Below are 27,857 nucleotides of genomic sequence, written 5' to 3' on the forward strand. Positions count from 1 at the left end.
ACTGGCTTAGGTAGAAAGCTATATAACGGCACATTTTGCTAGAACAGATCCTGGGGTGGCTCACACTGTGGGATCATGAGGGCCTCACAGCCTGGAACTGGTTCTTCAGGGCCCCTGGTGTCCCTGCCCACGTGATCATTCTGTAGACTAGTTCTCTGTACAACAGAAAAGACGGCTACCAGCTGCCTTGGCTCCAGGCTTACGTCTTCTTTCCCTTGTCTCCTTAAGCGAATTTTTGTGCTTATTTTAAACTCCTGGTCTGCTGCTACACTATGTCTGTGGGAATCTTCTTTGGAGGGGAGGGGTTGTTGTCTTCCCCATATATTTCATTATTTTGGCCTGTGGGTACTTGTCCTCTGGAGGCGTCAGCCACTTTGAGTAAGGGTCAGAGGCCAAGGTCAAGTTTGTCAGTCCTGGTGAGTTACAGAGAGGACAGCGTGCCCCAGGCACAACTGTGTGCTACCACTCTCTCAGGGGACTTTTCTGGTTAGTTTCATTTTAAAACCTGCTTAGAACAAAGCAGAATTGGGTGTTGGCACTTCCCTTGATTATAATCTGCCAGCCCTGGGGTTTAAGAGGAGGCGGATATGGAGTGAATGCCCTGGGGCAGCTATCCAGGTAGCACCTGCTTTTCACCCATGTCTAACCGAGCAGGACTTTTAGCATTCCCTGATATTGCTCCAGGAACGCCAGCACCTATGGTGTGGCCTGCTTAGCTGGTTTCTGAGGGAGGGGAAACTAATTGTCCAATGGCCATTTGAGGGAGAGAGGCTAGAGTAGAGTTTATAGATTTCTCTAACCTGTGCTCTCACTCTACCTGGTATCTACAACCTACCTCTCCCCACACACCACCACCATCACACACACATACCAGTTCAAGATAACCTCCCATCTCCCCTGAGGTTTCTCAGGGTCTTTGTTTTTTGCTTTTGTGTTTTGTTAGTCCCTGGAATCTACTATCTTGCTTCTCCAAGACTGATTTTGGCAGAAGGTGCCATCAGCTTAAGCTAACTGACCGTCTCATTAGGAACCAGAAGCCCCTATAAACTTACCCCTCCTCATTCATATATTGTCAAATTGATAACTGCAGCAGAAAGCTGTCTGTCTCCAAGTGTTTGTGTATCAGCCCCAGGGAAGTACTCTGATTGGTTCTATTTTGAGCCATGTGTCCCCTTGGGACCAGCAGGAGTTACCTGGGGAAAGGAGAATGGAAGACAGATGATCCAGGTAGCCAAAAACAATGATAACTGCAGTCCATTCCAGAATGGACACTGATGGTGCAAGCTACACTTTCTAGCAACTCTCAGTAAATACTCTGATAGAGGCTGGATGCGGTGGCTCATGCCTGTAATCCCAACACTTTGGGAGGCCGAGGCAGGTGGGTCACCTGAGGTCAGGAGTTTGAGACCAGCATGGCCAACATGGTGAAACCCCGTCTCTACAAAAATAAAAAAATTAGCCGGGCCTGATGGCGGGTGCCTGTAATTGCAGACACTTGGGAGGCTGAGAAAGGAAAATTGCTTGAACCAGGAGGCGGAGGTTGCAGTGAGCCGAGATCGCGCCATTGCACTCCAGCCTGGGTGACAGAGTGAGAATCCATCTCAAAAACAAACAAACAAACAAACAAACGACAACAACAACAAACTCTGATAGAGAGCACAGTCCAGTCAAATACCACTAGAACCTTCAAGCTTGGTTTGATACTGAGTGCCCAATATACAGCTTAACGTTCCCTCTGGCATGTGAAATAGACAAGCTTCAGACATTTGTCTCACAGCAGGTATTTGAGTGCTGCCCATCTCTCCTCTATTCAAAGAAAGAGAAACTTTTAGAATCATCTGAAATACTTCACATTCTGATATAACATGAAAAACCTGTTTATATTTGGTGCATTCTCAAAGGGGCAATAAAGTGTACTTTATAGGTAGCTATAAAGTACCCCCAAAAAAGGTTATGCTTTATGAACCTATCAGTCATCATTTCAATTGGTCATGGACATTGGTATGATTTATACTGGAGGCAGAAATGAGCTTGGCGGTTTTGCAGTAAAAATGGATATTTTTGCTTTCTGCTGTGGTGTTTGCAATAGAATATATTATTCTAGCAATAAAGCGTTGCTAGCTGTCTTTGTGTTATGTGCAGAAGGTGAATATAGTGATTACCCAAGGCTTTAATAAGAGTAGAGTTGGAGTTAGTTAATGGTTCTGCTCTTTTTTATAAGGCTGAAATCCAGAGGGCAGCCCAGAAAATGTTTGCTCAAAACTACATAAACAAAATAGCCATGTTTTCAAAGTGAATAAATGAGGCATTAAAAACAGTGCTTGGGAAGGTGAAAACCTTTAAAGCAGCGCTAACAATACCTTACTGGTCCTAAATATAACTAAATCCATACACATATATATGTGTATAAGAGTTTTGTAGTACACAAAAGGGAATTCTTAGTAGCACTGTTGGGGCTGCTGATAAATGTTCAACTAGATGAACCACATAAAGAGAATTGTCTCCTCTATGAACTACCTCACAATTAGAGGAGGCCTTTTCTTATTTATGGTTCAAAAGGAATATTCCCCCCACCCAAAACAAAGCCTGTAAAACTCATCATATCATCACAGCTATTTTTACAGAACTTGAAAAACTTTGAATTGGAATATCATGTATGAGAAATGAGCTCAACACTGATTCTTATTATTCGCAGGTAACCCACCTTTTTGACAACGGAGCCACTGTCTTCTTTGCTGTTTTCATGGCAGTCTGGGGTAAGTGTTCTAAAACCATAGAACTTGAGTTTTCCTCATATGCCCTATGATATATTCCCTTAGAAGTTTCACTTTGGATGTGAAAGAAAGAAGCCTGAGTAAATGGAGTTGGCTTTCCTATTAGCAGAAAGTTGGTAAATAATTTATTGAGTTTATCTTAAATGATATTGTAGAAGAGAGACATGTCTGATTTCTCTTAAACCTTCAACAATGTCGTTAGCACTCTGTTATTAGAGTAAAATTTACTTTCTGTTGGACACAGAAATAAAGCTTATGGTACAACTTTAGTTTAGGTCAGGGAATAACTGAACCACCATCTCAGTATATATAGGACTTTCTGTTGTAAGTGGCTAACATGTGAGTACCCACCTTTAGCTTACTTCTAGCTCTGTACAAAATTACCCCTAAAAACAAGGCCTATTTGCAGGACTGAATTGAGTTTTTTGATATCATTTCAAACTAACAGCCCCATCACACAAGGTGTGATGGGAACAGTCAAATATTTGGAAGCAACAGGACTTGATTGAAATCTCAACTCCGTTTACACACTAGGCTGTGTGATTTTTGGCAAGTTATTTAACCTACCTCTTTGTAAAATGGGTTAATGAATATATAATAGTCAAATAATTATAAAGCTTCAATTTAATGATATAGAAAAACATCTCACAAATTCATGGAAAGCAGTTAATGGCAGTTACCTTTGGAAAGGAAGATTCATGGAAGAGTAAGTGAACAACGATGAGAGACGAACTTTATGCTATGTATTTTAGTCTGTTTTGAACTTTTTACAATTACACTTTTCTCTTCTAACTTTAATTGCCAAAGTCTGAATTTTGATGTAACAAAATTCTACTAACTTTAGACTTAGGCTCATCTTGTTCATTATGTCTGCTATGAATATTGGAATCTTCCCCATCTTTCAGCCCCCAGCTGAAGTGTCATCTGCTCCAGCCAAAAGACGTCTTTCTCCTTTGAATTTCCGTGGCATTTTGTTCTTAGGGCACTTAAAATTATTTTCGCACATAACTTATCTTGCCTAGTAGATTTATGGTCCTTGAGGACCATTATGATCATCAGAGACCTCATATGGTTTTTTTGGGTTTTTTTTTGTTTTTTGGGTTTTTTTTTTTTTTTTTTTTTTTTGAGATAGATGGAATCAGTAAGTTTCTGTTGGATGGATGGGTGGGTCGATAGATAGATGGGTGGATGGATGCATGGATAGATGAATGGGTGGGTGGATGGAAGGAAAGAAGGAAAAAGAGAAGAAAGAGAAAGAAATTACCAAAAGTATTTATTTATGATACAGCGAATGTATTTAAGAGATCTTTTTTGGTAAGTGGAAACATAAAACCTTGTTCACTTGAGGTAGCTTGTTCTTGATATATTGTGTCTTTTGTATCTAGAGACTGTCAAAGGAAAATTGTCCCACCCATCACAGCTCTGTTGAAGGGACATGTTTTGAACCCCATGACTCCAGTCCCTATCAGCCAGTAAGCATTTGAACCAAGATCAGTCAAAGCACAGGTTGGTGAGTGGCCTGGGAAAAGACCTGAGGTTCTGCCCAGACAAGGACTGGTAGGGCCACCCAGATTCTTATTATGAAGATTGTGGACTAGGAAATGTAATGGGAACTAGGGAGTTAGCAGCAGGAATTGGCACTGAAAAATACAGAGGGCAGGAGGGAGGGAGAAAAAGAAAGATTAAAATTGACCATTGGGTAGAAGTAGGGACCAGGAGGAATTAGGAGGCTAAAGTTATGAGAATCAGAACCTAGAAACAGGTAGAAGCAAAGAACTAGGGGAAAAATTAGAGGGCGACAAAACTAACTGGGAGAAAATGCAAGACAATCCCCCAGAGAGAAGCAAAGAGAGAATATAGCCAAGTCATGTTATTAGTGGAGTGTCAGGATGAAGACCCAGACTCTCTTGTGGCTGAGGCCTCTCTCAAGCTTCGGGCTTCTGTATCCTGTCTCTGAATAGGCCATGTCTTTTTTCCTGTAGGATTCCTGCCTCCCTTGGTGGACCTTGTGAAAAGCTTTCACTGTTCATGCTACCCTTAATGCATCTCTGTCCCTTGCAAACAAACTAACCCTAACAGAATTTTGATTACAGGACTGAGCTCTCAGATAAAGAATGTGTATCTAGTTTTGCTAGAATCGATTAGTATCATAAACCATGATTAGGATAAGCCATATAATGCTTAAGCTTTGCCATGGTCACAAATGAGGGGACTTTGGAAACATATTCATTTCCTAAATCAGTATTGTAAATACTAAATGTATTCTGTAAACCTAAATGTATCTAGTATTCTGCAAACCTAAATACTAAATGTATATTGTAAACCTAAATGTATTCATTTCCTAAACCTTTTCAGGTCATAGCACACATAAAAGTGAAAATATTTATGAAGCATGCTTCTATACATGGAGGAGCCTCCTCATGGCCGTGGATAGGGCTGTCCCAAACACCCTAGCCTTAGACGCCACAAGGGTTGAAAGGATTATTATTATTATTCCTGGCATAGTCATTTGGAAGCTCTGCCTTGGGCTGCTAATTTATTCTGTAATGAGTTAATGCTTCTATATAAAGAGTGGTATCCTGGTGGTATTCTGGAAGAATTATAACACAAAACTTCCTTACCCACTTCAATATTTCACCAATTTCAAATATACCTTGAATTAAATAATGGTTTCTTCTCACAGTTTACCTCCTGAGACTACATAGAAGTAAATTTTGGTATGATGACATTTGTTCATAAGGCAGAGGTTATTACTCTCCCCCAGTACCTCCATTATAAAATGGATTGCATGCCCTCTTTACAAGTTGAGTTTTATGTTATGGATGACAAACAGGTTTTGTTTTATTCCCTTGCCAACCTCAGCTGATTGGTGCTGGCTGCCTGGAACATGGAGTTGAGAAGTTTCTGAAGTTGAAAGTGGGTGGATTGGAGATTTAACAGCTCTTGTGCTTTGGAGTATACTTTGTAAGACTCTGATGGATGTTCTGTAATAAACTTTGGGCACAAAGGAACATTTTAGGGCCATTCCAGGCAAGACATGCCTGGAATAATTCACCCTCTAAATTGCTTTGTTTTAGATGACAACTTATTGCTTAAATCCCATATTATTCCCAGAAATGTACTAGTTTGAGAAAAAGATTGAGTTGCCCCAAGTGTTTCTTTGTAGATAGAGATAATGCCTTTTGCAGAAATCTGAAAGAATCAACAGTATTAACAGTTCTATTAATAGCATTCATTTTTGAGGGATTACTATGTACTAAATGCAGTCCTAAGCATTGCCCATGTATCATCTCGTTTAATCTCTCCAGCAAACTTGTAAAAAGGTACTGTTCTTATCCTCATATGACAGATAAGGATACTGCAGCAGTTGCCAGAAAGTGGCAAAGCCAGGAGTTAAACTAGGCAGTCTGAGCTCCTCTGCTCTACTGCTAGAATCAGGTATTGTTTGTTACCTTTTCCTCCTGTTTTGGAGACCTGAACCTTAAAATAAAGGACTGCTATGCCTGTCCTGAGCCCCATTTATCCTGCTTTGAGACAGTGACGTTCTATAAAAACGTGTCAGTTCTAATGGAGCTCAGTTTAATGGTCTCAGGATCATTTCTTATGATTGACAAGTTATAGCATTAAAGAAAACAAATGCACTCTATTTTCAGGAAATTGCTAGATATGGAGCTGATGAGAACAGATGTAAGTGGTTTACAAGACTTCTGAAGGGCTGGGGTTGACGTGTTCATTTTGTTGCCTTTGCTTTGTGTGTTCACCGGAAAAAAATAATAAGGCTCCATCTGGAACCAGTTTGTAGAAACTGGGAGGGTCTTGGTGTTGGGTTAGGAATCCTGACAGAACTCCACTACCTTTGTTCAGGCCACATCTGTGTGAGTGCAGGGCTCCCTGGGGATCCCTGAGGTATGCTGTGAGCCTGGGTCTGGGCTGGAATTACAGTGTGGCCCATTCCTCAATGCTCATTTTTGTTCAGAAGGGTCCAAGGGGCAGAATGATTATGGACTAAATAGCTCCTCTCCCGAGGGAAAAAAAATGAGTCATTAGGCAACTAGATGTTGGCAGAGACCTGTCGGGGAAGCAGATTATTTCCCTTTGTTCTGTTTCTGGTTTGGTTTGGTTTTTTTTTTCTCTTTCTCCCTTGTTTTTCATTTTCTGCTTTTAGGATTGCCAAAAGTTAAGTTATCCCCAGTAAACACACAAAGCAAGATCCTCAGAGCTCTTTAATCGAAATGACAAGATTGTAATTATTTAGTGTGATCCTGTTAGTAATTGTTGAATGAAGTAGGTCTCATTTAAAAAAATACATTTTGTAAGAATTAGCCTTTTGTTTCTAGATATTCATGCTGACTTTGTATTTCATAGTCTTATCTATGTGTTCAACAAAAAAACTGGTAATTTTATGTTGAAAAAGGTACACATTTACTAGAGGCCTACCATGTTTGTATGCACATTCACATAGGATACCTCATCAATTTCTCATCACCCATTAGAAAGAAATTACTAACCTCATTTTATAGATGAGGATACTGAGGCTCAGAGAGGTTATGCAATTTGCCCAGGATTCCAGTAGCTGATAAGGTGTGGAGCCTGAACTTTAAACCAGATCTGATCTATTTCACTCCAGAGTCATTCCAAAGTGTGTCCACCATGTTGTGCATCTTCTGTGAGGTATGTCAATTAAGATGTCATTAACTCATACACAAAAATGAGTAAGATGTGATCTCTGCTTTCAAAAATCTCAATATATTAAAGGAGAGTTGATAATTATAATACAGGGCAAGTCCAATTTAAAATAGGCCAGTGAGGGTTAATGTAGTCAACTTCCTGAGGCAAAAGGAAAAGCAGAAAATGTTCACCCAAGAAGAGGTATGAGGTATTGGAAAGAAGTGTTAGCTTTGCCAGGCAAAGTAGTGGGGTTGGAAGGAGGTGTAGATAACATTCTTAGGTGACAAGAGTGTTTGTAAAGCTCTGAAAAGGAAGAATTGGCTGTTCATAGGGATAGGGAAGTTGAGTGTGTGTTACTTTCCTAGGGCTGCTGTAACACAGTACTACAAACTGGGTAGCTTGAAACAATAGAAATTTATTGCATAACAGTTCTGGAGGCTTGAAGTCCAAAATCAAGGTGTCAGTGGGATTCTGAGGGCTGTGAAGGAAGGATGTGTTCCATGCCACTCTCCTGGATTCTGGTGATGGTTGATGATTCTTGGCCTTCCTTGGTTTGTAGACGCATCACTCCTATCTCTGCCTCTGTCTTCACCTGGCATTTTCCCTGTGTCTCTGTGTCTTCACGTGGCTATCTTCTTCTCAAGACACTAGTCATATTGGATTAAGGGCCCAGCCTACTCCAGTTATGACCCCATCTTAACTAATTACATGTGCACTGACCCTATTTCCAAATAAGGTCACATTGTGAGGTAGTGGGACCTTTTTTGAGGGGACACAATTCAACCCATAGCAGAGTACCCATTGAAAGCTGAGAGCTGCTTATCACAGGCCACTTGTGCCACAACAGAACATGGCTTCATGCTGTAAGCAACAGAAAGCCATCTGGAGTTATAATATGGGAAGAGACATCATCAATTGTATTTGGGAAGTAACTCTGGCAACAGTGTAGGGAGAGGTGAAAGTGGAGGCCAACTGGTGGCAGGCAGGCCCCTTAGAAGGCATTCCAGTGCTCAGTCAAAATATTATGCAGAATTTGACTTCAGAAAAGGTCCAGTTTCCAGAATAAAAACCACATGTGTAATAACTAGCTTTAGTTATTTATAATATGCAAAATTTGTGAACAATGTAAATGTCCAACAATAGAACAGTTTGGTAAATTATAATCAGCTATTATAAATTGCTCTTTCAAAGCATGTGATAATACAAAGCTTGTATTTAAAAAATTTTTAAGTATACAAGTAAAACATGATTTTGAATATTAAATGTAAATGAAAACTGAAAAAAATGATGTCATAATATTAATGATGGTTTGCTTTATGTGGTGGGATTGTGGGAAGATTTTTTTCAACTTTAAGTATAATCTATGTGCAATAAAATCCAGCAACTTTAAGTGAACAATTCAACAAGGTAGGTCAAATGTATATAGTCATGTAAGCATCACCATAATGATGATATATAACAGAACATTTTTATCCTCTCGAAAGTTTCCTCATGCCTCTGCAGTCAGTCCCTTGGCAACCTGAAACCTGCTTTCTACCACTGTAGTTTCACCTGTTCTAGAATTTCATGCAAATTAAATTATTCAGTATGCAGCATTTTGTGTCTGGCTACTTTTCACTTCAGTTAATGCTGCTGAGATTCGTTTATGCTGTTGCATGTGTCAGTAGCTGGTTTCTTTTTAGTACAGAGTAGTATTCCAGTGCCTGAATATGTCATATTTTGTTCGTCTACTTACCAGTTAATGAATATTTGTGTTCAATGTGGTTTTTAACTATTGTAAATAAACCTGGAAACTATTGGCTCTTCTAGTTTTTTTTTTTTCTGTACATTTTCGTAGAAGCCTTTGTATCTGTTCATCTAGGATGAATAATTAAAAATGGCATTGCTGGATCATGTGATAAGTGAATGCCTAACTTTGTAAGAAATTGTTTCCCAAAGTGGCCATATCATTTTGCAGTCAATATCAGCATGATTTGAGAATTCCAGGTGTTCTGCATTCTCACAAGCACTTGGAATTGTCACTCTATAATTTTAGTCATTTTAGTGGGTATATAGTATTATCCCGTTGCAGTTTTAATTTGCATTTCCCTAATGAGTAGTGATGTTGAACATCTTTTCATTAGCTTATTTGCAATCTGTGCATCTTACTTGGTGAAGTGTTTACTCAGATCATTTGCCCATTTGTTATTGGGTTGTTTGTCCTCTTTTTAAGTTAAAATAATACTTTTATATATTCTGGATAGAAATGCTTTATCATACATGTTGCAAATATTTTTCCCTGTTTGAGGCTTGAATTTTTATTTTTTAATGGTGCCTTTTGAATACCAAGAGTTTTTTCTTTTTATATACTTTAAATTTTGTTTCTGTCCGTGTTTTTTATGTTTTATTTATGAAATCTTTGCCAAACTCAAAGTTTCTAAGATTTTTGTCTATCAAAGATTAGATGGTTGTAGATATGTGGCATTATTTCTGAGGCCTCTGTTCTGTCCATTGGTCTGTATATCTGTTTTGGTACCAGTACCACGCTGTTTTGGTTACTGTAGCCTTGTAGTATAGTTTGAAGTCAGGTAGCATGATGCCTCCAGCTTTGTTCTTTTTGCTTAGGATTGTCTTCGCTATACGGGTTCTTTTTTGGTTCCATATGAAATTTAAAGTAGTGTTTTCTAATTCTGTGAAGGAAGTCAGTGGTAGCTTGATGTGGATAGCATTGAATCTATAAATTACTTGGGGCAGTATGGCCATTTTCACGATATTGATTCTTCCTATCCATAAGCATGGAATGTTTTTCCATTTGTTTGTGTCCTCTCTCATTTCCGTGAGCGGTGGTTTGTAGTTCTCCTTGAAGAGGCCCTTCGCATCCCTTGTAAGTTGTATTTCTAGGTATTTTATTCTCTTTGTAGTAATTGTGAATGGGAGTTCTTTCATGATTTGGCTGTCTGTCTGTTCTTGGTGTATAAGAATGCTTGTGATTTTTGCACATTGATTTTGTATCCTGAGACTTTGCTGAAGTTGCTTATCAGCTTAAGGAGATTTTGGGCTGAGATGATGGGGTTTTCTAAATATACAATCATGTCATCTGCAAATTGAGACAATTTGACTTCCTCTCTTCCTATTTGAATACACTTTATTTCTTTCTCTTGCCCTGACCAGAACTTTCAATACTCTGTTGAATAGGAGTGGTGAGAGAGGGCATTCTTATTTTGTTCTGGTTTGCAAAGGGAATGCTTCCAGCTTTTGCCCATTCAGTATGATACTGGCTGTGGGTTTGTCATAAATAGCTCTTATTATTTTGAGATATATTCCATCAATACCGAATTTATTGAGAGTTTTTAGCATGAAGGGCTGTTGAATTTTGTCAAAGGCCTTTTCTGCATCTATTGAGATAATCATGTGGTTTTTGTCTTTGATTCTGTTTATATGCTGGATTACGTTTATTAATTTGCGTGTGTTGAACCAGCCTTGCATCCCAGGGATGAAGCCTACTTAATCATGGTGGATAAGCCTTTTGATGTGCTGCTGGATTCGGTTTGCCAGTATTTTATTGAGGATTTTTGCATCAATGTTAATCAGGGATATTGGTCTGCAATTATCTTTTTTTGTTGTGTCTCTGCCAGGCTTTGGTATCAGGATGATGTTGGCCTCATAAAATGAGTTAGGAAGGATTCCCTCTTTTTCTATTGATTGGAATAGTTTCAGAAGGAATGGTACCAGCTGCTCCTTGTACCTCTGGTAGAATTTGGCTGTGAATCCGTCTGGTCCTGGACTTTTTTTGGTTGGTAGGCTGTTAATTATTGCCTCAATTTCAGAGCCTATTGGTCTATTCAGGGATTCAACTTCTTCCTGGTTTAGTCTTGGGAGAGTGTATGTGTCCAGGAATTTATCCATTTCTTCTAGGTTTTCTAGTTTATTTGTGTAGAGGTGTTTATAGTATTCTCTGATGGTAGTTTGTATTTCTGTGGGGTCGGTGGTGATATCCCCTTTATCATTTTTTATTGCATCTATTTGATTCTTCTCTCTTTTCTTCTTTATTAGTCTTCCTAGCAGTCTATCAATTTTGTTGATCTTTTCAAAAAACCAGCTCCTGGATTCATTGATTTTTTGAAGGGTTTTTTGTGTCTCTATCTCCTTCAGTTCTGCTCTGATCTTAGTTATTTCTTGCCTTCTGCTAGCTTTCGAATGTGTTTGCTCTTGCTTCTGTAGTTCTTTTAATTGTGATGTTAGGGTGTCAATTTTAGATCTTTCATGCTTTCACTTGTGGGCATTTAGTGCTATAAATTTCCCTCTACACATTGCTTTAAATGTGTCCCAGAGATTCTGGTATGTTGTATCTTTGTTCTCATTGGTTTCAAAGAACATCTTTATTTCTGCCTTCATTTCGTTATGTACCCAGTAGTCCTTCAGGAGCAGATTGTTCCGTTTCCATGTAGTTGAGCAGTTTTGATTGAGTTTCTTAGTCCTGAGTTCTAGTTTGATTGCATTGTGGTCTGAGAGACAGTTTGTTATAATTTCTGTTCTTTTACATTTGCTGAGGAGTGCTTTACTTCCAACTACGTGGTCAATTTTGGAATAAGTGCGATGTGGTGCTGAGAAGAATGTATATTCAATCAGTAGCTTTTTTATATGCCAGCAGTGAACAATCTGAAAAAGAAATCAAGAAAGTAATCCCATTTACAATAGCTACAAATACAATCAAACAACTAGGAATTAACTAAAGAAACAAAAGATCTCCACAATGAAAACTATAAAACACTGACAAAAGAAATTGAAGAGGCTTTCTCTAGAGGTGACTTGCTGGGAGAGTGTCCCTGGCTTTGAGTCCCTGTTGCCACCCTGCAGTCGGTGGCCTCCTCCCGGAGCAGAGCAAGGTCAGGCGGCCCCTGCTTGAGTCCTGTGTCGCCATGGCCACTGTTCCTGAGTTGCTGCAGCAGCAGGAGGAGGACCGTAGCAAGCCAAGATCTGTATCTGTGGACGTGAATGTTGATCCCTCGCTTCAGATTGACATATCTGATGCGCTCAGTGAAAGAGATAAGGTCAAATTTACGGTGCACACAAAAACCACACTGCCCACATTTCAGAGTCCAGAGTTTTCTGTTACAAGGCAACAAGAAGACTGTGTGTGACTACATAACACTCTTTTTGAAAGAACGGTCTATGCTGGGCTTATTGTGAGTGTTTTAGAAAATCAAATAAGCTAGTTCTTTCTGCCTTGTTATTCATTTAGTTTAAAGAGATTTATGTCTACTTTTTGTAATGGATTGTGAAAATTTTGATTTCCTCTACCTACTAGAGTATTTGCTAACTGTTGGTTAAGTGGAAAATATGTGAAGGAACAGACAGCTTTGAGGTAATGCATACAGGCTTACATTATTTATGCTGTAAAGTGGTGTAAACAGTATAATGACTTTAGTCTTATCTACCTTTAGGTTTGGTTTTTCTCTGGTATGTTCTTCCCAATGTCAGTGGAATTGATTTCTAGGAAACAGCAGTATTGGTAATAGTATGTGATAAGATTTCTCAAAAGTGCTGAAGGAGGCCATGCCTGTAATCCTAGAACTTTGGGAGGCCGAGGTGGGTGGATTACCTGAGCTCAGGATTTCAAGACCTGCCTGGGCAACATGATGAGACATTGTCTCTACTAAAAATATAAAAAATTAGCCGGGCATGGTAGCGCATACCTGTAGTCCCAGCTACTGGGGAGGCTGAGGCAGAAGAATCCCTTGAACCTGGGAGGCAGAAGTTGCAGTGAGCCGAGGTTGCACCACTTCACTCCAGCCTGGGTGACGGAGTGAGACTCTGTCTCCCAAAAACCAAAAAGGGGCCAAGGAGGCAGTTTTCAGCCCTTGATCCTTAATTCTTAGCTGCAGGAACAGAGACTTAGCTGATTTTAAAGGAGATTTCCATCCTTTTTGTCCTGCCACACAGACTGAAGAATCTGTCCAAATGACAATTTCTTAATAATTAAACAAAATTAGTACTGAAGCTTATATTTGGATATGTTCTGTTCATTCAAAATTAGAGTCCTTGATTATGCTTTGGGATTAGGGAAAAAATCCTTTGGAATACTGGAGACTTCATAATCTTGATGGCTAATCATTGGTGTTTAGCATTCATTACACTAGTTTTAGGGCAACATTGAAGCAGTATAGACACTGTTGTGCTCTGAACGATTGTCTGTAATGGATAAACTGGGCAAATGATTGCCATCAAAGTGAATACAGAAAGATACCGCCTTTTAAATGGCCAGAAGAAACAAGGAAGGTTAAGAAAAAACAGGAGTTGACTTTTAAGCAGCCCTATAGGAGTGGAGTGGTTGTCTCCTGTGGACCAGCAAGAGTAGAATGAGGCACCAACTAGAAAACATTGCTACTGGGACAAGAGGCTCATGAATTCCTGCCTCTGCTGCAGATTCCGCCTGCTCCTATGAAGCCTGACTTCGATGGTCCTTGAGATAAAATGCAGAAACTGGGAGAAGGTGAAGGGTCTATGACCAAAGAAGAATTTACGAAGATGAAATAAAAACTACAAGCTGAGTATCTCGCTGTTTTTAAGAAGACTGTGTCCTCCCATGAAGCCTTTCTTTAGTGGCTTGCTTCTCACCCTGTTCTCAGTAAAGATCGCAACTTTCATGTTTTCCTGGAATATTATCAGGATCTAAGTGTTAGGTGGAAAAATACTAAAGAGATGTTTGGTGGCTTCTTCAAAAGCGTGGTGAAAGTGCTGATGCAGTCCTTTTTACTGGAGTTAAGGAGGTAGATGACTTCTTTGAGCAAGAGAATAACTTCCTTATTAACTGTTACAATAGGATCAAAGATTCTTGTGTGAAATCTCACAAAATGACCAGATCTCATAAAAATGTTGCCGACAACTATATTCACACTGCAGCCTGCTTACATAGCCTGGCTTTAGAAGAGCCCACAGTCATCAAAACGTATCTGTTGAAGGTTGCTGAGCTATTTGAAAAACTTAGGAAAGTAGAGGGTCGAATCTCATCAGATGAAGATTTAAAGCTAACACAGCTCCCCCGATTCTACATGCTCAACATCGAGGCAGTAAGGATCTCTTATATAGATGCACCAAAACCCTCATTGACTATGAGAACTCAAACAAAGCTCTGGATAAGGCCCAGTTTAAAGAGCAAAGACATCAAGTTGGCTGAGGCACACCAGCAGGAGTGCTGCCAGAAATTTGAATAGCTTTCCAAATCTGCAAAAGAAGAACTGATAAATTTCAAACGGAAGAAAGTGGCAGCATTTAGAAAGAATCTAATTGAAATGTCTGAAATGGAAATAAAACATGCAAGGAACAGTGTCTCCCTTTTGCAGAGCTGTATTGACTTGTTCAAGAATAACTGATATGCCTTCACTCTGAAGAAAAGAAATGAATGTGAAAGAGAGCCAAGCATCACTTGCACTTAAATCATTACCACGGAAGATTTATTATCTTCAACTTTAGTTTAAAATTATGTGAATAAACATTTTGATTTCTGCAAATCAAACATTTAACCATGTTGGTTTAAAACTATTATTGCTTGCTACTTGGACATAACTAATTTTTCCTTGTGCATTTAATACCTCTGGGCAGAATCCAAATACTGAGTTCTCTTGTAGTACATCTTTAGTTACTAAGAAAGCGTGTAGGAGACATATGCCTTCTGGAAACACGCAGAAGCAATCACCTGGCCCATGTCCCTACAAACCCATGAATGTCAGGGAGGTGCCAGTTACAGCAGGTGATTCACCTACTTGAGGCAACTAACAGACCTTTTATTCCTCGCTGAAGGTGGGGTTTGTGTTTTTGTTTTGTCCACTGTTACTCCCCTGGTAGTCATCTGGTGTTTGTGCTATAACAACAGCAAGAAAATCTCATTTATCTTTATATACTCTTTGCATCTCCTTTTTTTTTTTTAGTTGAGATATAAATATTTGAGGGGAGAAAAGTATCTACGGATATATATGGAAACAGATAATGTGGTCTACTTTATAAGATGGCCAGATCTACATTAGGAAAGGTATGAGCTCCCTCCCTAGTGGCCATGGGAGGTGAGGAGGGGGCGGTGTATGTCTTTGAGCATTTGTTTTTTATAAAGTATATAATAAAATAATAGTGCTACTAAAAAGAAAAAACAAAGAAATTGGAGAGGACACAAAAAATGGAAAAATAGTCCATGTTCATAGATTGGAAGAATCAATATTGTTAAGATGCCCACACTACCCAAAGCAATCTACAGATTCAATGCAATCCCTATAAAAATACCAATTACATGCTTCACAGAAATAGAAAAAATAATCCTAAAATTTTTGTGGAATCACAAAAGACTCAGAATAGCCAAAGTTATCCTGAGCAAAAACAATAAAACTGGAAGAATCACATTACCTGACCTCAAATTACGCTGTAGATCTATAGTAACCAAAAAAGCCAAGTACTAGCATAAAAAACAGACACATAGACCAATAGGATACAATAGAGAGCCCCAAAACAAATCCACACACTTACAGTGAACTCATTTTTGACAAAGTTGCCAAGATTGGGGAAAAGTCTCTTCAATAAATGGTTCTGGGAAAGCTGGATATCCATATGCAGAATAATGAAACTAGATCCTTATCTTTCCCCATATACAAAAAAAAGACTTGAATATAAGACCTCGAACTATGAAACTACTAAAAGAAAGCATTGGGGAACTCTCCAAGACATGAAACTGAGAAGAGATTTCTTGAGTAATATCCTACAAGAACAGTCAACCAAAGCATTAAAAATGGACAAATGGACATAACACATCATGTTAAAAAGCTTCTGCACAGCAAAGGAAACAATCAAAGTGAAAAGACAACCCACAGAATGGGAGAAAATATTTGTAAACTATCAATCTGACAAGGGATTAATAACCAGAATATATAAGCAGCTCAAACTACTTTGTAGGAAAAAGACCTAATAATACTGTTTAAAAATAGGCAAAAAGTTGAATGAACATTTCTCAAAAGAAGGCCTACAAATGGCAAACAGGCATATGAAGAGGTGCTCAATATCATTGCTCATCATAGGAATGCAACTCAAAACTACAATGAGATATCATCTCTCCCCAGTTAAAATGGCTTTTATCCAAAAGCCTGGCAACAACAAATTCTGGGAAGGATGTGGAGAAGAGGGAACATTTCTACACTGATGATGGGGATATAAAATTAGTACAACCACTGTGAAGAAAAGTTTCGAGGTTCCTCACAAACAAAAATAGTGCTACCGTATGATCCAGCAATCTCATTGTCAGGTATATATTCAAAAGAAAGGAAATCAGTATATTGAAGAGATATCTGCACTCCTATGCTTGCTCTAGCACTGTTCACAATAGCCAAGATTTGGAGGCAACCTTAGTGTCCATCAGCAGATGTATGAATAAAGAAAATGTGGCCCTTATACTCAATGAAGTACTGGTCAGCCATAAAAAGAAAAAAAAGAATGAGATCCTGTCATTTACAACAACATGGATGGAACTGGAAGTCATGTTAAGTGACATAAGCCAGGCGCAGAAAGACAAACTTCACATGTTGTTCTCACTTGTTTGTGAGATCCAAAAGTGAAAACAATTGTATTCATGGAGGTAGAGAATAGAAAGATGGTTACCACAGGCTGGGAAGGATAGTGTGGTGGGGGTGGAGGGGTGGAGGAGTGAAGGGGAGAGGGGATGGTTAATAAGTACACACACAAATAGAATGAATAAGACCTAGTACTTGATAGCACAACATGGAGACTATAGTCAATAATAATTTAACTGTACTTTTTAAAGTAACTAAAATAATATAATTGGATTGTTTGTAACACAAAGGATAAATGCTTGAGGGGCTAACCAGTTTTCCATGATGTGATTATAATGCATTGTGTGCCTGTAGCAGAATATCTCATGTACCCCATAAATATATATACCTACTATGTACCCACAAAAATTTTTTTTAAAATTAAATGAAAAAAGGTACAGCATTTTAACCCTTCCTTGGAACCTAAGATATGCATCTGAAAGGGGAGTTTTTACTGTATATAAGTCTGTCTAAATGCCTTAGTAACGTGATGAATGGTACAGTGTTTTTTCCTCCCTATTTGCAGAATATTAATCCTTGCTATGTTTTCCAGAAAAACCCTGTATTAGGATGAGTAAAGTTAGCTGCTATAATACACAAACATCACAACCTGGTGTTTGATAGAGCCCAGTCAGATGTTCCTGGTTGGCAGATGGTTTTCCTTATGATTATTCATATGGGTGGATGAATTCCTTCCATCTTGTGGCTGCATCCCCTTCTGGATCTTCAGCATTCTCTCTATTCATTCAGCTAAAGTATAAAGGGAGCACAGGGAAGATATACCTACTTCTTAAATCTTTGTCCAAAAATGACATATATCACTTCTTACTTTCCATCAGCCTAAACTTGGTTTGTGGACACATCTGAGATAAAGGCTGCAAAAATATAATTGAACTATGATGAGGAGGCTAAGAAATCATTTTGGTAAATATATAGCAGCCTGCCACAAATTTATTTTAAATTGATAATAATTATTCTATTTAAGAAAATACCATAAAACCCTAGAAGAAAACGTAGGCAATACCATTCAGGACATAGGCATGGGCAAAGACTTCATGACTAAAACACCAAAAGCAATGGCAACAAAAGTCAAAATTGACAAGTGGGATCTAATTAAACTAAAGAGCTTCTGCATAGCAAAAGAAACTACCATCAGAGTGAACAGGCAGCCTACAGAATGGGAGAAAATTTTTGCAATCTACCCAACTGACAAAAGGCTAATATCATATCCAGAATCTACAAAGAACTTAAACAAATTTAGAAGAAGAAGAAGAAAAAAACCCCATCAAAAAGTGGGTAAAGGATACAAAAAGACACTCTCAAAATAAGACATTTATGCAGCCAAGAGACACATGAAAAAATCCTCATCAATCACTGGCCAGCAGAGGAATGCAAATCAAAACCACAATGAGATACCATCTCACAACAGTTAGAATGGCGATCATTAAAAAGTCAGGAAACAACAGATGCTGGAGAGTATGTGGAGAAAAAGGAAAGCTTTTACACTGTTCAACTGTTGTGGAAGATAGTGTGGTGATTCCTCAAGGATCTAGAACTAGAAATACCATTTGACCCAGCAATCCCATTACTGGGTATATACCCAAAAGATTATAAATCATGCTACTATAAAGACACATGTACACGTATGTTTATTGTGGCACCATTCACAATAGCAAAGACTTGGAACCAACCCAAATGTCCATCAATGATAGACTGGATTAAGAAAATGTGGCACATATACACCATGGAATACTATGCAGCCATAAAAAAGGATGAATTCATGTCCTTTACAGCTGGAAACCATCATTCTCAGCAAACTATCACAAGGACAGAAAACCAAACACTGCATGTTCTCACTCATAGGTGGGAATTGAACAATGAGAACACTTGAACACAGGGCGGGGAACATCACACACCAGGGCCTGTCATGGGGTGAGGGGCAGGGGGAGGGATAGCATTAGGAGAAATACCTAATGTAAATGACGAGTTAATGAGTGCAGCAAACCAACATGGCACATGTATACCTATGTAACAAACCTGCACGTTGTGCACATGTACCCTAGAACTTAAAGTATAATTTTAAAAAAAGAAGAAAATAATAGGGTGTGGCCTGAAGAACATTCAGTCCTGTCCCTTTTGTGTCCGTGATGGGCTTCATGAGACACCCTTCTCAACGGTCTGTGATTCTGATCCAAGAGTGTCCCAGTATCTGAACACTAACCTACCTGAACACTACCCCTGATCCTACCTTTGCTTAGAGAGTGGAATCCTCAGATTTTCCTATTATGTCCACTAACGTTGTAAGAAAATTGCTATTTGGGACTGGCATTAACACCTCAGGTGAACTTTATTCGTGAGTAGGTTTTTATTTTTATTTTTGAGTAGGTAGGTACATGGTGAAGGTGAAGGTAGAAAATGGAGTGGAAGAAGCATGTGAAACTCTGTCTTGTAAATACAATTAATCGAGTGTTGGATGTTGTGGCTTGAGAGTGTCCTTTTCTAAGATCTGTGAGGGAAATGGTAGACAGGTTGCTTCACCTTCATGCCTTCAATGCAGTGTCTCAGTGACCAGGTGACTTCGTCTCCGTTAAGGTAAAGTGCCTGTGTTCGTTAAGATAAGGTTAGATCACTGTAGCCCAAAGGCCTAACATCATTCAGTGGCGTTAAAAAACACAGAAATTAATTTCTATCGTATATAAAAGCATGAAGTGAGCATTCCAGGCTGGCAGACAAGTCCACTCTACATGATCACTCAGGGACTCATGTTCCTACAAAAGAGCTGTTTTCCCATATCCCCAGACCTTGTCGTCACTTTCACAGTCTCACTGGGTCACCTCGGTTCTACCCATCCAGAAGGGGAAAGTGGATATGGAAAAAGCATCCCGCGATGTTTTAAGAAGTCAACAGGCAAGTACTACACATCATATCACCTGTGCTCATATTTCACTGCTAAGAACTATCCTTTGGTCACATCTAATGCAAAGGTATCTGGGAAATACAATATACATAGGCAACCATATTCTCAGCAACAATCATTGTATTGTGGAGGAAAGAAAGAAAGAATCTTAGAGGACAGTCGGTAGTCTCTGCCGCAGGGTCCATACAACCAAATAATGGGAGTGATAGAACAGAATCACGCTTTCATTGCAAGACAAAAGAGAAGCATAAGAAGTTTCAAACTTTGATATTATTATTAAGTTATTTAATGGGCCCTGATATGTAAGGCATTCAGAAAATATAGCTGCATATTCTTCAAATTCATATCTTAATTTCTTATAAGCATATGAAAATACTTAGAAAATTTAGAATAGTTTTCCACATTTGCTTTCATTCTCAGGACAGCATTTCATTTATGCATTTACTGAGCCTCTGTGTGTGCCAGTTGCTGTGCTAGACTCTGAAGGTATAAAGACAACTAAGATACAGCTCTGTTCTCAAGAAGTCCACAAACTAGTCAGAGATATGATCCAGGTTTGGGTTTGTATTGGTTTTGTTTTTACAGTGCTGAATGGTGTGATTAGTGCTGACCTAGAGTTGTGTGCACAACTCAGCATGGGTGCACAGGGATGATTCAGGGGGTGTAGTTACGGAACACATGGGGCTAAACCTGAAAGTGAGGGTGGGAGTTGACCAGGTGGACCCAAATAGGAAAAAACATTACTAGCTAAGGAAATGGTGTGGGCAAAACTGAAAAAGTATAAAACAGCTCATGTGTGAAAGTGTTAGTGAGTTAGCCTGGAGTCTGAGGTGCAAGTCAGGGCAGAGCAAGTTGGGCTTATGAGCTTTGCATCCTGAGCCGCTAACAGATTTTATTCTACAGGCAATGTGGCTCCACTGATTCCCAGGACACCTGGTTGGATCTGGATTTAGAGAAATCATTAGCAACATAAAATGGTAGATTGGAATCTAAGGAGTTCAAAATGCCAGCAATAAGGCTAAGCGTGCTGATGCTTTAGCTGAGGAAATTCTTGCAGAAAGAGTTCCATGTACCAAAAGAAAAATAAAACCTTGACAAAACTCTTAGGAATTTCGTCTTTTGAGAATAAAGCCATAAAAGAAATACACTTTTTAATCAAACTTATGGTGCCAGGTGGTGTAAGAGAAATATATATGTGTGTATATATATACACATACACACACACACACATATATATTTATATAAAACATAAAGATATATATACATAACAAAAATATGTATAGCATAAACCAGCTTTGAAGGAGACAAGAAAGTGTGAACTCATGACATAAGACACTGTATAACTAGGCACCCTGAAAGTGCAGGGGCTCCCAAGGCTGTGAGTATTCAGAGGAGGGAGTTTAAACTATGGCGTAATGAGGGATTGGAACTTTGCCTTGAAAAGAGACAACGTGTCTTGGTTTGGTTACGTTTCATAGGTACAGATAGAAGCAGATTCTTCTTCCTCAGATGAATGGGCATTTCACACAAAAAACACCGACAAGGGAATGACAGTTGCACAAGCAGCTAATTTCTTCTTCTCTTCCTCTTGAGTACTATAATGGAGGAAGGGAGAGGATTACTAGCCAAAGAAGGGAATATTATAGTGTGAATATTTATGTCCCCCCAAATTCATATGTTGAAATCCTATTCTTTAAGGTGAAGGTGTTAGTAAGGGGGGCCTCTGGAAAGTGATTAGGGCATGAGACAAAGCCCTCATGGTTGGATTATTGTACTTAGAAAAGAGACCCCAGAGAGCTAGCTACGTCTCCCACTGTATAAGGGCACAGCTGGCGGGTACCATCTATGAGCCAGAAAGCGACCCTCACCAGACACCAAATCTGCTGGTGCCTTGATCTTGGATTTCCCAGTCTCCAGACCAGTGAGAAATAAATTTCTATTGTTTATAAGCTACCCAGTTTATGGTATTTTGTTACAGCAGCCTGAACAGACCAACACAGGGAATTAATGGTTAGAATCTCTGTGTCCTCCAGGCAGGATTCAGCAGGAATCCTGAGGAAGGGTGATGGACTAATTGTGACAGCCACTGGCTCATCTTAGAAGTCACTTCCCTCAGATGAGAACCATAGAGGGTTGATAGGGCTTAGTGAGAGCAGCAGCTGCCAGTAAGACAGACTGGATGTGAATCCTGTGGCCTGAGGCTGTCCCAGAATGGTCCCTCATCAAGTGTCTTTGTGCCCATGGGGGTACCTTCCTGAATTTTTATGGAAAATAGCCACATATTCAGGAGCTGGGCCACTTGTCTCTTCAAGGACAGGGAGACTCTAGAGACCAAGGAGGGAAAGTCTTTATAAAGTGGCATTTACTTGAGGGGCTAGAGGACCTGATAGAGGAAAGACCCCGGGGACTCTGTGCAAAGACAGTTTGGTGAGGGACAGGGCAAGCGTGCAGAAAAGAGTTAATACAGCAGGCCTGCTTTAGAAAGGCCTGCTTGCAAGGGTGGCCATTGGCTGGTATCTGGGAACTTGGCTTTCAAGACAGTTTCCGCCACCCTGACTGCTAAGAATAACACGTGATGCATAAACTACATGTGCAAACAATACAATTTATGCTTTCTTCCTAGAACTCTGGAATTTTAGTACGTGCTAGGCAGCTGGTGCCTATGTGACCAGCCACCAATAAAAACCCCGGGCACTGAGTTTCTAACCAGCTTCCCTGTCAAACTGCATTTCACATGTGTTATCACAGCTCGTTGCGGAGGAATTAAGTACATCCTGTGTGACTTCACTGGGAGACGACTCTTGGAAGCTTGTCCTGTTTCCTCTCTACTTTGCTCCATGCACCTTTTCCCTTTGCAGATTTTGCTTTATAGTGTTTCATTGTAATAAATCTTAGCCATCAGTACAACTGTATTCTGTGTCCTGTGAATCTTCCTAGTAAATCAAACCTGGGGATGGCTTTGGGGATCCCTGAGACAGCCAGACTCACTGGAAGGACTCCAGTCGAAAATAGCTGCTCAGCATTGACACAAATAAACACATATATTTGTTTTAATTTCTATCTTCCAGAATAAGACATTTGATTATTTTAGGTGTGTCTTCCTTAATAACTGTAACTACTCAGAATCTTTCAGATTTTAGAAAGGTACTGAATATACCATATATTATTAAATGTCCCAGGAGGCCTGGGGAGTACATACTAATGTACTCAAATACATTAGTATGGCTGCTTTTAATACATGAAAAGTCTCACTAAGGGTAATAAATAGAGGTTATATGTAGCCTCACATCAGTCCAGGTCAGGGCTTGCCACCAGATGAGTTTGTGCCAAACTCAGGGGGAAAAGCACTTAAAATTTTTAGAGCATTTTGAATTTTCGCATTGCAGATAAGGGATTGTGGACCTATATTACCCTCCTTCTTTTGCTTATCCAGAAATTAAGGCTTTGAAAAGTTAATTGATTTGCCAACAGTAGCACAGCTTGTATCTGATCTGGATTTCAAATTTAGGACTGTCTAGGCTGCATGCCCAAGAACTCTTATCTATCACTCTATGCTGTCTTTCTAGCTACTTATTTTAAGAATATGTCTTCAGTGTCTGAATACTACTAAAGAGGAGGTAATGTGTGAACAAGGGAGAATAGAAAAGAAGAAAGTAATTATATTTTTTGACATGGCCATGTACATACTTACTTTCCTTCATGAAATGGATTCCTAATATCTAATTTATTTTTACCTTCTGTAAGTCTAACTGCATGACAAAGCCCATAAGAGAAATATCCACCCATTCTCTCTCCTAGGGTATGTCTGTTATATCCTTATAGTCATTCTCAGAGTAAATGTGAGTGAGGGAGTGTGTGTGTGTCTGTATGTGTGTGTGTGTGTGTATGTGCCCCTGCATTTGCATTGTGCCTTCCAAGGCAGCAGGAGTGTGTCTTGTGTCTTATTTTCTCTCTCTCTCACTTTTATTGCATGATGCTCAATAATTCATTTAAGTTGATATGCTTTTATGGAATTGAGTAGAATATTACCTTGGCTGAATGAAGATAACTCCCAGATTTCTCTGCATGGGGAGGCCAGCCACCTCCCACTTACTGGAGAAAGTTCTTAATAGACTTACCCACTTTTATCCTCACTGTGGCAACAAAGAGATGGTTTGGAGAAAAGAGAAACAACAGGACTCCTTCCAATAAAACAGGAAAATATATTTTACATAGGTATTTGCTGTGAGGAGGATTTGAAGGGACAGGAAATCACTACCAATTACATGTGAACTGTCAAGTTTCATTTTGACTTTTCTGCTCCTACCTGCCTCTCACTTTAAAAAATAAGGGCTTGCTTACCCATGTTTAGGCAATAGAAAAAATAAAATAAAATAAAAATGAATCCTTATCAATTAGATAGATGTCGGTAATCCAGTTTTCTGAATCCTGACATCCCAGAATGTAAGAATTTGTCATTCTAATAAGTCTGTTCTGCCTGAACTTGTAAATCAGCTTAATTTAATTCTAAGTGAAATCTCTCATTTTTCATTATGTTTGACACAAGCTTAGTGATTCTCAGAAAGTAGTCCTTGTGAAATGAAGTTTAGCTGGAAATTCTGATATTCGAGGATGCTTACACTGACAACTGTCATTCTTGGCAATGGCTTCATTATTCAGTGACACAGTTAAGAGCCTTGTTTTACTTTTATTCAAAAATGTCTTTGTCTTTCTCTGCTTGTTCCAGCAACAGTTTTCTTGGAGTTTTGGAAAAGACGGCGAGCAGTAATTGCTTATGACTGGGATTTGATAGACTGGGAAGAAGAGGAGGTTTGTATCATTTACCTCAGAATGTTTTAAAAAGCAAATCACCCAGAACCACACGACACCCCCCGAATCGTCACTCTCTGTTCTGTGACGGAAGTTAGGTGTGCTCATAAAGCATTTTCAATTGCCTTTTCAGAAAATGTCAAGCAGTAGAAAAAGGGACTGACAATTTTTTTAAATTTTTGATTCCTTAGTGGAATGAAATCCCTTGATTAAGTGAAGAATTCCACTTGTAGGTAGAGGCACCAGAAGAATTGGTGGTGTCGTTGTTTTTGTTTTTGTTTTTGTTTTCTTAAAAATCATCCTTTTTTCTTTAACTTCAGCAGAAAAAGAGCATTCATTTGACATCTCCAGGTACATGGAAGCAATCCTTCCGAGAGAATTACCCCAAGGCAATGCGTCTGTGAGCGGCACCCAGGACAGTGCCCCCGTGTGCACAGGCTCCGAAGCATGATACCAAGTGTTCAGTGCCGAGGAGAATCTACTCTGAAGCGGCCACCTTAGGAGACGTGGCTAAATGGACGGCCAGCTCTAGACAAAACTGCCAAGGAGGGCCAGACTCAGTCCCATCACTCTCCCTTAGCGTCTTCTAGGCAGTCCATCGTGCTCCTCCTGACCTGTCTGGTTCTGATACTCTCTTCTTGCCCCCATTCCTGTTGGAAGTCTCAAGTACCCACACGGGGCGTGGTCACCACGGTCCCCTCTTGGATCCTGCTTCCCTTGACAGTTGGTCCAGGTCTCAGCCCTGCTCTCCTCCCTCTCGTTCATTATCTCTTACCCCTCCTGAGTCTCATTTCCTCAGAGCCTTGCTGTGTCAGTAAATCAGATAAACTACTCATATATGTGTAATGTGATCATGGCTATTAATGTGTTTTGCTTGAAGGGAACACGTGTATATTTTCATGTGTCAAAAGGAATCTTTCAGAAATATGAATGATGTGAATTTTAGCCCTGTGGTAGGCTTGGTGGGGGAAGTAATTTTGAGAGATATTTTTGTTGTTGTTTGTTTTCTTCAAACTCTGCCTCCTGAATGGCTGCCTGTCCCCCTTCTCCCATGAACATGTTTGGGTAGTTTTTTGGTTTGGTTTGGTTTGGTTTTGAATGTATTTAAGGTGTGCAACAGGAGGTTTTGATACATGATACTGGGATTTTCAGCAATCCTTGTTCTCCTGATAAGGCTTTCTCTCATGTTTTTATAAATATTCTCCAGGCCAGGTGCGGTGACTCACGCCTGTAATCCCAGCACTTTGGGAGGCCAAGGTGGGGGTACCACTTCAGGCCAGGAGGAGGATTTGAGGATAGCTTATAGATGGCCATCTTCTCCCTGTGTCTTTAGGCCAGGAGTTCGAGACCAGCCTGGCCAATATGGTGAAACCCCATCGCTACTAAAAACACAAAAATTAGCTGGGTGTGGTGGCACACACCTGTGATCCCAGCTACTTGGGAGGTTGAGGCACAAGAATTGCTTGAACCCAGCAGGTGGAGATTGCAGTGAGCCAAGATTGCACCACTGCACTCCAGCCTGAGTGACAGAGTGAGACCCTGTCTCGAATAAATAAATATATGTGTGTGTGTGTATATATATATATTCTCGGTTTGAAGAAGCTTCCCAGGCTATGACACCTATTGGTAGCAGCAGGGCTGCATTCAGAGCTTCCTCTTATGTGGTGCCATTCTACTGTTTCTGGTTACATGTGTTCATGGGAACAATTCCCAGTGGGATGGAAAATGTTTTTTCCTGGAAATCACCTTGGGCAGTTTACTTCACCTTTGGACTTTAAAAATCTCTAATGAAAAGAAGTGGGACTAAATTTTCCCCTTCTATCTGTAAAGTGTGGCCCTATTTGAGTAACTTTGACCAAACCAGTCTACAATCATTGTTGGCATTTGTGGTGGGCCCCTGATGTGGGCACCCTTCTGGGGAACGTATGTATCTCTTATAAGTCTGGAGCCTTCTGTCTTCCCAGCCCCTGATAAAAAGTGCGGAGTGCTGAATTGTCCTCTCACTCTGCATACCTTTGTACAGGAGCCTACACACATAGCCGTTCCCAGCTTGGGATTCCTTGTGGAAATGCCTCACTTCTAGCCCATGGTTTCCACCTTATTGTGCAGAAAAACCCAGACTCGCTGCAGACCTTCTGGGGCAACCTTGCACGTTAGTTTGTCAGGGCTGCCATAACAAAGTACCACAGACTGGGTGGCTTCAACAATAGAAACTTACATGCTCACAGTTCCGTAGGCTAGAAGTCCAAGCCAAGGTGTCAACAGGGTTGGTTCTTTCTGAGAACCATCAGGGAAGGATCTGTTCTAGGCCTCTCTTCTTGGCTTATAGATGGCTATCTTCTCCCTGTGTCTTCACATCGTCTTCCCCCTGGGTGTCTCTGTGTCCAAATTTCCTCTTCTTATAAAGACACCAGTCATATTGGAGTAGGGTCCATCCTAATGACCTCATTTGAACTTAATTATCTCTATAAAAAAAACCTGTTTCCACATATGGTCACATTCAGTACTGGGGGTTAGGACTTCAGCAGATGAATTTGGGGGAAGCAGGACACAATTTGGCCTATAACACCCAGTGATATGGTTTGGCTGTGTCCCCACCCAAATCTCATCTTTAGTTGTAGCTCCCATAATCCCCATGTGTTGCGGGATGGACTTGGTGGGAGGTAATTGAATCATAGGGGTGGGTTTTCCCTGTGCTGTTCTCATGATAGTAAATAAGTCTCATGAGATCTGATGGTTTTATAAGGGGGACATCCCCTGCACATGCTCCCTCTTGCCTGCCACCATGTAAGATGTGTCTTTGCTCCTCCTTCGCCTTTCACCATGACTGTGAGGCCTCCCCAGCCATGTGGAACTGTGAGTCCATTAACCCTCTTTTTCTTTATAACTTACCGAGTCTTGGGTATTTCTTCATAGCAGTATGAAAATGGACAGAAACATCCAGGAACACAGCCATGATTGACCTCAGTTCTTGGATGACTAGCTCAAGGGCTCTTGATGACACTTATGGCCTATTAAATTGGAAATTTCCCAAAGAAGCAGAAAATTCTGGGTCTGCTATGTTTATCTTCTCAAGTGTAACTGCCTAAAATGAGTGAAAGTCAGAGCCTGCTCCTAATGTAT

The 27,857-nt window shown here is 39.9% G+C and overlaps 1 protein-coding gene and 1 pseudogene across 3 annotated transcripts in view; both read left to right on the top strand.

Moving 5' to 3' along the window:
- The window catches only part of ANO4 (anoctamin 4), a 327,720-nt gene that overhangs the window by 252,922 nt on the left and 46,941 nt on the right, over nucleotides 1-27,857 (top strand). For both annotated transcript variants that reach the window (XM_077954798.1, XM_015152572.3), the window contains exons 13-14: nucleotides 2,696-2,756; nucleotides 24,652-24,734. In XM_077954798.1, coding sequence (XP_077810924.1) covers nucleotides 2,696-2,756; nucleotides 24,652-24,734 — 144 coding nt within the window. The remainder of the gene's footprint in view (nucleotides 1-2,695; nucleotides 2,757-24,651; nucleotides 24,735-27,857) is intronic.
- On the top strand, nucleotides 12,829-14,820 carry LOC696212 (sorting nexin-5 pseudogene; annotated as a pseudogene). The gene has a single exon (XR_001448175.3). The product of XR_001448175.3 is annotated as a sorting nexin-5 pseudogene (transcript).

Source organism: Macaca mulatta, chromosome 11, assembly GCF_049350105.2.
Source record: "Macaca mulatta isolate MMU2019108-1 chromosome 11, T2T-MMU8v2.0, whole genome shotgun sequence".
In the NCBI taxonomy this organism is placed as follows: domain Eukaryota; kingdom Metazoa; phylum Chordata; class Mammalia; order Primates; family Cercopithecidae; genus Macaca; species Macaca mulatta.